At 39.4% G+C, this 12543-nt stretch overlaps 1 protein-coding gene across 1 annotated transcript in view; it reads right to left on the bottom strand.

Moving 5' to 3' along the window:
- DNAH3 (dynein axonemal heavy chain 3) overlaps positions 1-12543 on the bottom strand; it is a 192218-nt gene that overhangs the window by 56673 nt on the left and 123002 nt on the right. Inside the window, 4 exon segments of the mRNA XM_081255161.1 lie at positions 2109-2288; positions 3844-4135; positions 6519-6592; positions 6595-6621. Coding sequence (XP_081111287.1) covers positions 2109-2288; positions 3844-4135; positions 6519-6592; positions 6595-6621 — 573 coding nt within the window.

Genomic DNA, 12543 nt, shown 5'->3' with positions numbered 1-12543 from the left:
AGCATAAGCCCATTTAACTCTCTTTCACCAGGCACTCTCATGGTTCTCCATGCTGTGCAGACACCCTTTCTGCAGCAAATTAATAAACCCAATTTCACTTGACTACAATGTGTTCCTGGCAGACTTTGGAAACTGGTCTTTATTATAGGATCTTTTCAAATGTCATATATGTGACATAGCCTGAAAACTGTCAATTGCTGCACAAATGTTAATAATTACTATTTCCATGATATGTACTGGAAACAGATATTCCCTTTTGAATAGATCTCCACCCCCTGCCAGTTTTGTTGAGATATAATTGACATATAACATATATAAGCTGAAGGTTTACAACATGATGATTTGATGCATATAGATATTGCAAAATGATTGCCACAATAAGGTTAAGTAACAATTCCATTGTTGCTGTTGTTGTTAACTAGAGTCACCATGCTATACATTAGATTCCCAAAGCTTATTCATCTTATAACTGGAAATTTGTACCCTTTGACCAACATCTCCCCATTTCCCCCATCCCCTAACCCCTGGCAACCACCATTCTACTCCTGTTTCTATGAGTTTGGCTTTTTTAGATACCACATGTAAGTGATATCATATAGTATTTGTTTTTCTCTGACTTATTTCACTTAGCATAATGTTCTCATGGTCCATCCATGTTGTCACAAAGGGTAGGATTTCATTCTTTTTTATGGCTGAATAATATCCCATTGTGTGTGTGTGTGTGTGTGTGTGTGTGTATACACACCTTTATCCATTCATCCATCGATGGACCCTTTGGTTGTTTCCATGACTTGACTATTGTGAATAATGTTGCAATGAACATGGGAGTGCAGATATTTCTTCAAGATGGTGATTTCATTTCCTTCAGATATACCCAGAAGTGGCATTGCTGGATCATATAGTAGTGTTATTTTTAATTTCTTGAGGAACCTCCTACTGTTTTTCATAGTGGCTGCACCAATTTACATTCCCACCAACAGTGTACAAGGGCACTTGTTATCTCTTGACTTTTTGTTAATAGCCATTCTATCAGGTGTGAGGTGATATCTCACTGTGATTCTGATTTTCATTTCTCTAATAATTAGCAATATTGAACATCTTAGCCATTTGTATGTCTTCTTTAGAAAAATGTCTATTCGAATTCTCTATCCATTTTCAAATCAGATTGTTTGTTGTTTAGCTATTGAGTCGTATGAATTCCTTACATAGTTTGTATATTAAATCCTTATCAGAGAGATGGTTTGCAAATATTTTCTCCTATTGAATGACTGACTAGGTCTTAGAGAAAAGTAATATACCAAGTTCCTCTCCCTCTCACTAGTGAGAGAAGTGTTGAATTTATAGACGCTAAGTGCCTGAGATCCTGTTATATTCAAACCCAAGGCAAAGGTACCCCGGGACTCTGTACTTGAAGTGGAAGGTGATGGGTTTGTGTACCCAAGTAAAATCACCCTTATTTTCCTTATTTTACAAATGAAAAAGACAAATGCCACAGGGGAGAGCAAGGTCACAGAATCTTAAGTCTGGAAATGGCATTAAGATTCTTAACCAAGGATGTATCTCAGAATAAAAGTATGAAAATCTGTAGACCTAGATGGATCAAGTTGCACCTGAAGCAAAATATATTCCTGAAGTGTTAGATGACAGGGGAAAAAATCTTATTTATTTGTTTGTTTATTATCATTATGATTTTCCTTAGGCCACTTTTGGTTAGGTGTGCTATCTCTGACAATCCAAAGAATTATAGAAACACAACAGGTGAATCTGTCATGCACCCTTAGTTGAGAACCTCTGATCTAGCCTCCCTCCTGGAACACATGCTGTCCACAGTGAACTCCCCTCTTCATAGGACTCTCTGTTCCTCTAAGCCCTAGCCAAAGACTCCTCAAATCCTCTTTTCATCTTCCCATCCTATTTCATACAACTACCAACATGAAATATTCAAATGTCACTCCTTGAAGCTGACTCAAGTGTCTCTGGCTACAGCCTAAACACACCTTTCTCCACCTTCCATCAGGATGAGTGCCCTGCACCAATCCTCCATTCATGAAGGTGGTCTGGCTCTGCAGGGGGTGGGTGAAGAGTAATGAACTCTCTCCTTCACGTACCAGTAATGTCATTTCTTCCTCCACCAGGGGGGCCCATGGCTGTCACAAGCAGCACATCAACGATGTCCAGCTTGTTTGTGTCCTTCTTGTCAAACCAGTAACCGTGGTCAATCCATTGCCTCAGGAGCTCAGTGGGGGGCTGGGCCCCATACATCTCTTTGGCTGGCATGTTGAGGTCAGCTGGGGAAAGAAGCCATGGCCACAGATTGTAAGTCTATGGGATCCTTTGCTCTCACAGGAGGTAGCAGATGATTATCCCTTCATGGGAGAGTCTGTGCCCAGTTGTTACATCCTCACTCTAGGAAGGGCTCAGCCAGTGGACATTCTCACAATAATGGAAGAGCTTTTCCTGGGTTCTGGGCTCTCCTGCTTTATTGACGGATTGGCATTAACAAACAGACATTTAATTTTTTCCCATATTTCCTCCAGGGTAGGGATTAATTTTCTAAAATAGCATATTGCTCAGTCCTGGCACATAGAAGGCACTCAATAAACTCCAATGAACATTGATTAAATGCCCAATTTTGTGTCATGTAAGATTTTAGGAGTTTTATACATATTATCTCATCTAATCAAAATAATGACTTTATAAGGAAGAGAGTATTACCTTTATGTTAGAGGTGAGGAACTGAAGGTCATGGAATAGTATGCTTAGGGTCACAACATGCTTAGGGTTAAAAATGAGATTTGGACCTAGGTCTGTTTGGCTGAAAAGCTTAATCTGTTTTTGGATATACCATAAAAATAGGAAGGGAGAAAAGATTGGAGGAAAGGAGAAAAGGGGAAAAGAAAGGGAAACGAAATAGGATCCCTGCCTTTAAGGAGCTGTTGCTAATTGGCAAGGATATAAATACATGCAACATTTACTATCAATACGTGAATTTTAAAGACAGGACATGAGATAACCCAGAAGGGCAGGGCATTACTATTACTAAATGAGAATTTTATGAGTCAGCAGTAAGAGAGTGGAAAAGATAATGTATTTGGCACCAAGAAACCTGGTTTTGGCTCGTGGTTCCAGAATTTTCTAGATGTTGGACCCTGAACAGGGAATTTAACCTCTGGAGCCTCAAATAACTGACTAGTAAAGTGATAATGGTGGCTAATAAACTGATGGGGCTGTGAGGCTCAAGCAAAATAAATGAGGAAGTGCTTTGTAAACATAAAATCCTGGGAAAATTCAATGTGCTTATTTCACAAATACTTATTTAGCAACTATTAGATTTCTTCATATACTGATAACATATTTATCTGGCACATAATGGAAAAGGAGCTCATCACAAAGTGTGAGTTGCTTCTGGAGATGCAAGAGGGCAAATACCACAATCCCCTTCTGGACCTAACTGCTTCTCACTACAAAGTAACTTTGCCTGATCCACGGGCTCAACTTCATTCCAGGAGAAACTGGGATCCTCCCTCAGGCAAAAAGGCCTGGACCGTGCCTCACTTACTGAAAATTTGGCTTATAGTACATGGTTAACAAATACTTGGTAATGAATGAAGGAAAGGACAGTAAACAAAAAATGAAAGAAGGAAGAGAGGGAGGGAAGGGAGAGAAGAAGGGATGGAAAGATGGAGGGAAGGAAGGAAGGAAGGAATGCTGAATTATATTAACCAGAAATATTTTATCTCCCAGAGAGAGTAAAAGGACTATACAGTGGCCCTACAAGGGGAGATTCTGTTTTGCTGCAGCTTAGAAGAATTTGGTGTGTCCAGATCCAGGCCAATGCCTTACCCACAAATACCACTGCTTTCTTCCCTATGGGAGGCCCAAAAAGGCCCTTCCGCCATCGATCCAGCTTGGACATGATATCCTGGGTCTGACTGGCTGAAGTTCTGGCAGAGAAATTGATGCAGTTGGGCAGATAAGTATTTTTGGGAAGGTGGAAAAGGAAGTTGTTGGTGATGACTGATTTGCCAGTGCCCGTGGGTCCTACGAACAGCATTGGAATCTCATGGTCCAGGTAGGTTTTCAAGAAGAAGGACTGCTGGGCTGTTTCCATTGTGGGGATGATGAGTTCTGAGACCTGTGCCACAAAGACATGGTGAGTCTTGGTACTGAGCCCAGGAGATTGGGTCTTAGAATTCAGGAGACTTGGGTTCTATCCTTACTATCCATTCAGCTCCATCTCCTATTTATCTTTATGATTTTAAGTATTATACCTCTCCAGGGGCCTTAGTTTCTTCATCTGTAAAATGGGGATAATAATGGCAACTAGTTCACTGAGCTGTTTTGAGGATGAAATTAAATCTTGCATGTAAATATGGGCATTTTAGAGATGAGGAAACTCTGTTTTAGAGATGAGGAAACTGAGATACAGAGTTCACTTACACACCAAGTAAGTGGAAATGCAAGGATTTTAATTCCAGTTTGTCTGATTCCAAGGTTTATATTCTTAACCACTGAAATGTCATATTATAAACACCAATTACAGTAAGGATGGGTCTATAGCTACTGCCGTCTGAGACCACTGCTCTGAACCAAGCTGTCTGCCTTGCCCCAGGAAAGATCCACCTCCCATACGCCACCTATACTGCTTGTTCAAGAAAGGTTAGGTGTGACCCTTGACCCCTATTCCCTGTGCTTGTTCCTCATCTGCTTTTCCTAATGCTCAGATTCTTGGTTGTTCCTATTAACTCCTTTTCCAATATGTAAATTGCAATACTATTCCTGGTATTCAGGCTCCAATTGGGCTCTAAGGGCTTGGTCTTGAGCTCCTGGAATCCCTATTACTTATATGTCTATTACTTAAATGTCTAGACTAGAAGGGGCTAGTGAACATGGAGCCCCTGTGTTGTGCAACTCTAGGGAGCACCATTCACACTATGGTTTATGTAAATGGTGCTCCTAAAGCAAAACTAGACCATAATGCAAGTGGCACCAACAGGGACTGTGCAACATGGTGGCCTTGTGTATATTGGTAGACAAAGTCTTGGCTTCTTTTGATAAATAACTTGATCAAAGTAAAAGGAGCAGGGGGCTTCCCTGGTGGCGCAGTGGTTGACAGTCCGCCTGCCGATGCAGGGGACACAGGTTTGTGCCCCAGTCCGGGAAGATCCCACATGCCGCGGAGCGGCTGGGCCCGTGAGCCATGGCCGCTGAGCCTGCACGTCTGGAGCCTGTGCTCCACAACGGGAGAGGCCACAACAGTGAGAGGCCCGTGTACCGCAAAAAAAAAAAAAAAAAAAAAATTAAGGAGCAGATAGAACAAAGGAATTGAAGTGGTGAGGAAGAGAATTAACGGGTGTTGAGCTATAGATGTTTTGCCTCTGTTATTCCCTGCAGCTTTCCCAATAACCCTCTGAGGCAGGTATATTATTAGCTCACTTTTTCAAATGAAAAAATTGAGACTGGAGGATGGCTGGCTAACTTGTCCAAAGGCACATAGCCAGTAAGTGATACTGAATGCAGAACCAAGTACCAAGACTAGGAATTTAAAGCAGGATTTGTTTCTTAGATTTTTATTTTCAGGGGCTAGAACAATTTTTTGACAAAGGAAAAATTCCCAGCAGAACTAAAATATTTTCTGCATTGGACTTTTATTTGTATGAATCCAGCAAGATTTCAAACCCCTGGAACTCAGGTGATGAAGCTCTTTAAGGAGAATGAAAGTTTAGGGCCTCAGTGCTGCGGGGTTCTTTACAAGACTCAACCTCCAGGGTGTGTCCTGAACTCAACACACATTCACTCCTGCTTATTGCACCCTTTTCACAAGCAGCTGTGCTCCTGTCTGGTGTCTGACTTTGTCGTCAGTATTTCCACTTTCCCATCCACCTCCTACTACTCAATCTGGGGCCTGAACAATCTACAATCACCCCCAGAAAGATAAATTATGTCCACTAGATAACTGCAACTAGAGGCATGAAATTGCACATCTGGAAAAAATTTTCCACAAGGAAATGAGCAGGAGTTGTAGATGAATTGTCTGCTAACCAGAAAATCTACTAATCAGTACCCATTTTTCTGAGAATTCTGATTAAAGAAATCTTTCTCTGGGGATTTTAAAGAAAAGGCAAGGATCTTTTTGGCTGAGATATCTGAGAGGTGGACTGATGACCATCTGGCATTATAGACAGTGATAATAACCAGAATAGCAACAGCATAATCTAGCACACAGTGTGTGCCACAAATTCATGTATAATGTCTTCAATCCTTGCAGCCATCCTTTAGGTATTTTTTTCTGCTATTGTGTAGTTGAGTAAATTGAGGCAGAGAGAGTGAAGGCTGAGTAAGGAATCTGGGACTCTCTGATTCTAAAGTCCATGTTTTGAAGGCTCAGTCCAGCTCATGTTTGAACCTTTTTCTAAAGTAAGTTCTTAAAAATGCTAACACAGACCTGCTGTTAACCTCTCCACTTTGCTGAATATCAGGTCATTACCAAAGTTCCATGGCCAATAACTCTCTTTTACCTTTGCATCTGCTGGGATATTTTCCTCCTCTTTAGTGATATACTCTGTCCATGTGTACCAATGTCCACCACCCGCTTGAGGAAATAAAAATCATAGATGCTTCCTGGACCCAAAGAAATAGAATAGGTTATTAGTACATCAGGGGTTTACATTTCATATTTGAGGTATTTAACTACCTCAGCCATAGGCATCTGAAATGTATACCTACCAGTACTGGCATAGTTGTGTAATGGTATAACCTGGAACAACACCTTATAAAGAGTAATAACTTTATTATATGTATAAAAATAATCGGTGCTAATTATACAAATAATTATTCTTAATAATATAAAGAGGAAGTATTGAAAAGAGCAAAAAAGGAAGAAAACAAATCACTCCAAATCTCACATCTAGAGACAACTTTTTTTTTTTTTTTTTCGCGGTATGCGGGCCTCTCACTGTTGTGGCCTCTCCCACTGTGGAGCACAGGCTCCGGACGCGCAGGCTCAGTGGCCATGGCTCACGGGCTTGGCAGCTCCGTGGCATGTGGGATTCTCCCGGAACGGGGTACGAACCTGCGTCCCCTGCATCAGCAGGCGGACTCTCAACCACTGAGCCACCAGGGAAGCCCTAGAGGTAACTTTTGATGGCAACCCTTCCAGTACTCTCTCAAGGCACACAAACATATTAAAGATGGAAGTATAGGTAGATGAAAGAAAGGATTTTATTAGAATAGGATCATTTGATATTATATATCATACACTATGTATATATATATGATTTATATTAATACAACATAAAATATAATTATATTTTTATATATTATACTATTAAAAATAAAAACATTAAATCTAATTTTACTTAAATTAGAAGAAAAGGAGACTAAAATGAAACTGAAGCACCTGCTGAACTTCAGATAATCATTATTCACTACAAGAGATATTGGTTCCTAAAAGTGGTTTCTTTTTTTTTTTAATTCAGTTGAGGTATAATTGACAAATAACATTATATTAATTTCAGGTATAAAATATAACGATTCAATATTTATATACACAGTGAACTGATCACATTATAAAATTATATTAATAAAGATTGTATATGTAATATATAATGCATATAATATCAAATAATTCTATTCTTATAAAATCTGTCACCATACATAGAATTGTTTTTCTTATGAGGAAAACTTTTTTTTTTTTGCGGTACGCGGGCCTCTCACTGTTGTGGCCTCTCCCGTTGCGGAGCACAGGCTCCGGACGTGCAGGCTCAGTGGCCATGGCTCACGGGCCTAGACGCTCTGCGGCATGTGGGATCTTCCCGGACCGGGGCACGAACCCCCGTCCCCTGCATCGGCAGGTGGACTCTCAACCACTGCGCCACCAGGAAAGCCCGAGAGTAGTATTCTTATGTCACATTTTCTTTCCTTCAGAATGTTGCAGACCATTGTTCCAGCGTGTTTTCTTGCATTCTAGGTTGCTGTGTAGAAGTTTGAGGCCCATCAGATATTTCCACTTTTATTGATTTTTCTTTCCTATACAGATGCATGATGGAATCTCTTTTATCCTGGAAGTCCAATAATTTAATCATATTATTTCTTTTGGTGAAGTATTCTGTATCAGTTTTTCTTGGAATACAGCATACTCTTAAAATTTACAGAAGCAGTTCTTCATTTTAGGAAAAATTTCTGCATTTATATCTTAGTATATATTGTCTACGCTATTTATTGGGTTACCTACTAAAGGAATTAGCACTGTTTGGTCTCCATATTAATCATATTCTTTATAATTGCTCTTAGACTTCGTCTTCTGTAGCAAGTGTAGTTATCTGAAACCTCTCCTCTAAGCCATTTGTTAGCTGTCTAGACTTGTATGCTTTATTGCTTGCTGGTTCTAATTTATTAGATCATTAATAGCATTGTTTAGGTCTCAATTTGTTTCTTTGGTTTCTCAACCCCTCTTTTTCTCTGATTCTGTGGTTTTATCACCTCATCTACAAACTTTAAAATGACAGATTTATTAAGATATAATTCACACATGATATAATTCACCCATTTCAATGTACAATTCAATCGTTTACTAAAAATACATGTATGTATGAATATACTAATATTCACAGAGTTGTACAGTCATTACCATAATCAATTTTAGAACATTTCATTGCACCAAAAAGAAACCTCATACCTCTTAGCTGTCACCTCCCAAATCCTCTTCTCGTCCCTCATCTCCCCGCTTGCCCACAACACTAGGCAACCACTAACATACTTTCTGTCTCTATAGATTTGCTATTCTGGACATTTCATATAATTGAAGTCATCCAATAGATGTTCTTTTGTGGTTGGCTTCTTTTTTTGTTTTTTTTTTTTTTTGCTGTACGCGGGCCTCTCACTGCTGTGGCCTCTCCCGTTGCGGAGCACAGGCTCCGGAAACACAGGCTCCGCGGCCATGGCTCGCGGGCCCAGCCGCTCCGCGGCATGTGGGATCCTCCGGGATAGGGGCACGAACCCGCGTCCCCTGCATCGGCAGGCGGACACCCAACCACTGCGCCACCAGGGAAGCCCTGGTTGGCTTCTTTTACTCATCATAATGTTTTTAAGGTTTATCCACGTTGTATCATGTATTATTACTTCATTTCTTCTTATTGTTGAATAATGTTTAATTGGATGGATATACTATATTTTATTTATTCATTCATCAGTTGATGGACATTTGGATTGTTTCCACTTTTTGATCATTATGAATTATGCTGTTATGAACATTTGTGTACAAGTCTTTGTGTAGACATCTGTTTTTATTTCTCTTGGGAATATATCTAGGAGTGGAATTGCTTGGTCGTATGGTAACTCTATGTTTAACTTTTGAGGAACTGCCAAATGCTGTTTTCCAAAGCTGCTGTACTATTTTACATTTCCATTATAACATGTGGGCATTCCAATTTTCCCACATTCTCACCAACACTTGTTGTTTTCCATCTTTTTTATTATTCTCATTGTAGTTGTGAGTTTGTATCTCGTTCTTTTTTTAAAATTAATTAATTAATTAATTTTTTGGGCTGTGTTGGGGTTTCATTTCTGTGTGGGGGCTTTCCCTAGTTGCAGCGAGCGGGGGCCACTCTTCATCGCGGTGTGCGGGCCTCTCACTGTCGCGGCCTCTCTTGTTGTGGAGCACAGGCTCCAGACACGCAGGCTCAGTAGTTGTGGCTCACAGGCCCAGTTGCTCCGCGGCATGTGGGATCCTCCCAGACCAGGGCTCGAACCCGTGTCCCCTGCATTGGCAGGCAGATTCTCAACCACTGCGCCACCAGGGAAGCCCCGTATCTCATGTTTTTGATTTGCATTTTCCTGATGGCTAATAATGCTAGTAATGCTGAGTTCTTGTCATGTGCTTATTGGCCCTTTATATATCTTCTTTGGAGAAATGTCTATTCAGTTACTTTGCCCATTTAAAAATTGTGTTATTTATCTTTTTATCATTGAATTATAATACTTCTTTATACATTCTGTATACAAGTCCCTTATCAGATATATGATTTGCAAAAAAATTTTCACCCATTCTGTGAGTTGTCTTTTCACTTTCTTGATGTTGTCCTATGAAGCACAAAAGTTTTAAATTTTGATGAAGTTCAGTTTAACTATTTTTTCTTTTGTTGCTTGTGCTTTTGGTGTCCTAAGACATTGTTGCCTAGTCCAAGGTCATGAACATTTGCACCTATGTTTTCTTCTAAGCTTTCATAATTTTAACTTTTGAATTTAGATCTTTGATCCATTTTGAGTTAATTTTTGACCATGGTGTAAAGTAGAGGTCCAAATTCATTATTTTACATGTGTATATTCATTTATTCCAGCACCATGTGTTGAAAGGATTATTCTTTTTCCATAAAATTATCTTGGTACCCTTGTCAAAAATCAAGTCACTATAAATATGAGGGGCTTATCTCTGGACTCTCAATTCTATTCCATTGATCTATATATCTATCCCTTTGCCAGTAGCACATTGTTCATCTATAAATTTTAAAAATTAAATTTATATTATTACTAAGTTCTTACAACACAAATAATTTATGTTTCTTAGGTCATGTTTTTCTTTTAGATTCTCATTCTCTGTCTCTGTCTCTTTCTTTCTGATGTTCTTACTCTGATATAATCAGGTAAAATCTTGACATTTTCCCCACCATTATCTAGGGTGAGTTTATTTCCCTCACTTTCTTGGCCACAATTCAAGGACTGGTGTGTGGATTTGTGTGGATTTCTTTTCTGTAGCCTGAGGGTACAGGGGTTGGGTAAAAGGAAATACTCAGTTGCCCTTGCCAGGAAACCTGGGCTTTGCACTCTCTTTCTAAAATTTGGCCAATTTTCCAGAACCATGGGTCCATCCCACTCCCACCCCAGTTAGAGACATGATTCACTCCTGAAAAATTCAGCTCACATCCCCCACTCAGCATGGAGCTCCGGAAGATGCAAACCCTGGTAGTTTCTCCCACTCCTAATAAGGTTCTACCAAATTATGGAGGGGTTTCATGCTCAAAGGTTTCTCTTAGACATTTTTTTTGCAGCTGCCCAGTCACCACTGCCATCTGCTTTTTCCACACTGGTGATTACCAGTGAGAACTCTCAGAATTTTGTCAACTCACTCCCTTTCCTCTCAGCATCACTTTTAGAAGGACAGTGGGGTTGTGGGTTCTGGGTTGAGAGATACAACATGCAGGATCTTTTGTTTCTCTCCTTATCCTCTACTTCTCAATGTTTAAAGAATCATGCTGTAACTGGGAAATTTTTAGGCTTAAACTGTTGTTATTGTTCATATCATTATGTATTATAGGAGAGAGTTTCTATTATCCTACGTCACTGTGCAGCTCTACCTAGAAGTCAACCTGGTACAACACTTTTAGAAAGCAATCTGGCACTATGCTTACAGAGCTACAAAAATGTCTCTAGTCCAAGTCAGAAATCACATTCTGGGAATTTATCATAAGGAAATAATTCATAATGAAAATAATCTCAATACATGAGTATACAGCACCATCTGTGATAATAAAAATTTGAAAATAATTTACATGTCCCACATTAGAAGACCAGTCAAAATTATGTCTTATAAAATGAATGGAATATTTTGCAGTCATTAAAATGGTAATTACATTATTTACAAAACAGAAATAGATGCACAGACATAGAAAACAAACTTATGGTTACCAAAGGGGAAAGGGGGGGGAGGGATAAATTAAGAATTTGGGATTAACAGATACCACTAAATCTAAGATAGGTAAACAACAAGAACCTACTATATAGCACAGGGAACTATATTCAGTATCTTGTAAAAACCTGTAATGGAAAAGAATCTGAAAAAGAATAGCCATATGCATATATATGTGTGTTTATATAAATATATTTATATATATATATAACTGAATCACTTTGCTGTACACCTGAAGCAGTGTAAATCAACTATACTTCAATTAAAAAAAAGAGAGGGACTTCCCTGATGGTGCAGTAGTTAAGAATCCGCCAGCCAATGCAGGGGACACGGGTTCAAGCCCTGGTCCAGGAAGATCCCACATGCTGCAGAGCAACTAAGCCCGTGTGCCACAGCTACGGAGCCTGTGCTTTAGAGCCCGTGTGCCACAACTACTGAGCCTGCATGCTGCAACTACTGAAGCCCATGCACCTAGAGCCCGTGCTCTGCAACAAGAGAAACTACTGCAATGAGAGGCCTGCACACCGTAGCGAAGAGTAGCCCCTGCTTGCTGCAACTGGGGAAAGCCGGCGTGCAGCAACGAAGACCCAACAGATCCAAAATAAATAAATAAAGAAATAAAATATATTAAAAAAAAAGAGAACTAGGGACAATGATGTAGATGCACATTCTAGAGAGATGAAGTGATCTTAAGAAGAGAATTCACATTATCTAGAACTAAGGGGAAGATAATGAGATATATACCCAATTAATACTTAAGTAAAATAGAAAACTAAAACGTGAAGTTTTAAAATAAATTATCTATTAAATACTTAAAAATGATAGCTACAAAATCTAAGTATTAATATAGAAAAATACAT

The sequence above is a fragment of the Mesoplodon bidens genome (genome assembly GCF_964165515.1).
Source record: "Mesoplodon bidens genome assembly, chromosome: 15".
In the NCBI taxonomy this organism is placed as follows: Eukaryota; Metazoa; Chordata; class Mammalia; order Artiodactyla; family Ziphiidae; genus Mesoplodon; species Mesoplodon bidens.
Note: the sequence above shows the minus strand (reverse complement) of the source record. Positions and strands in the feature narration are given on the sequence as shown.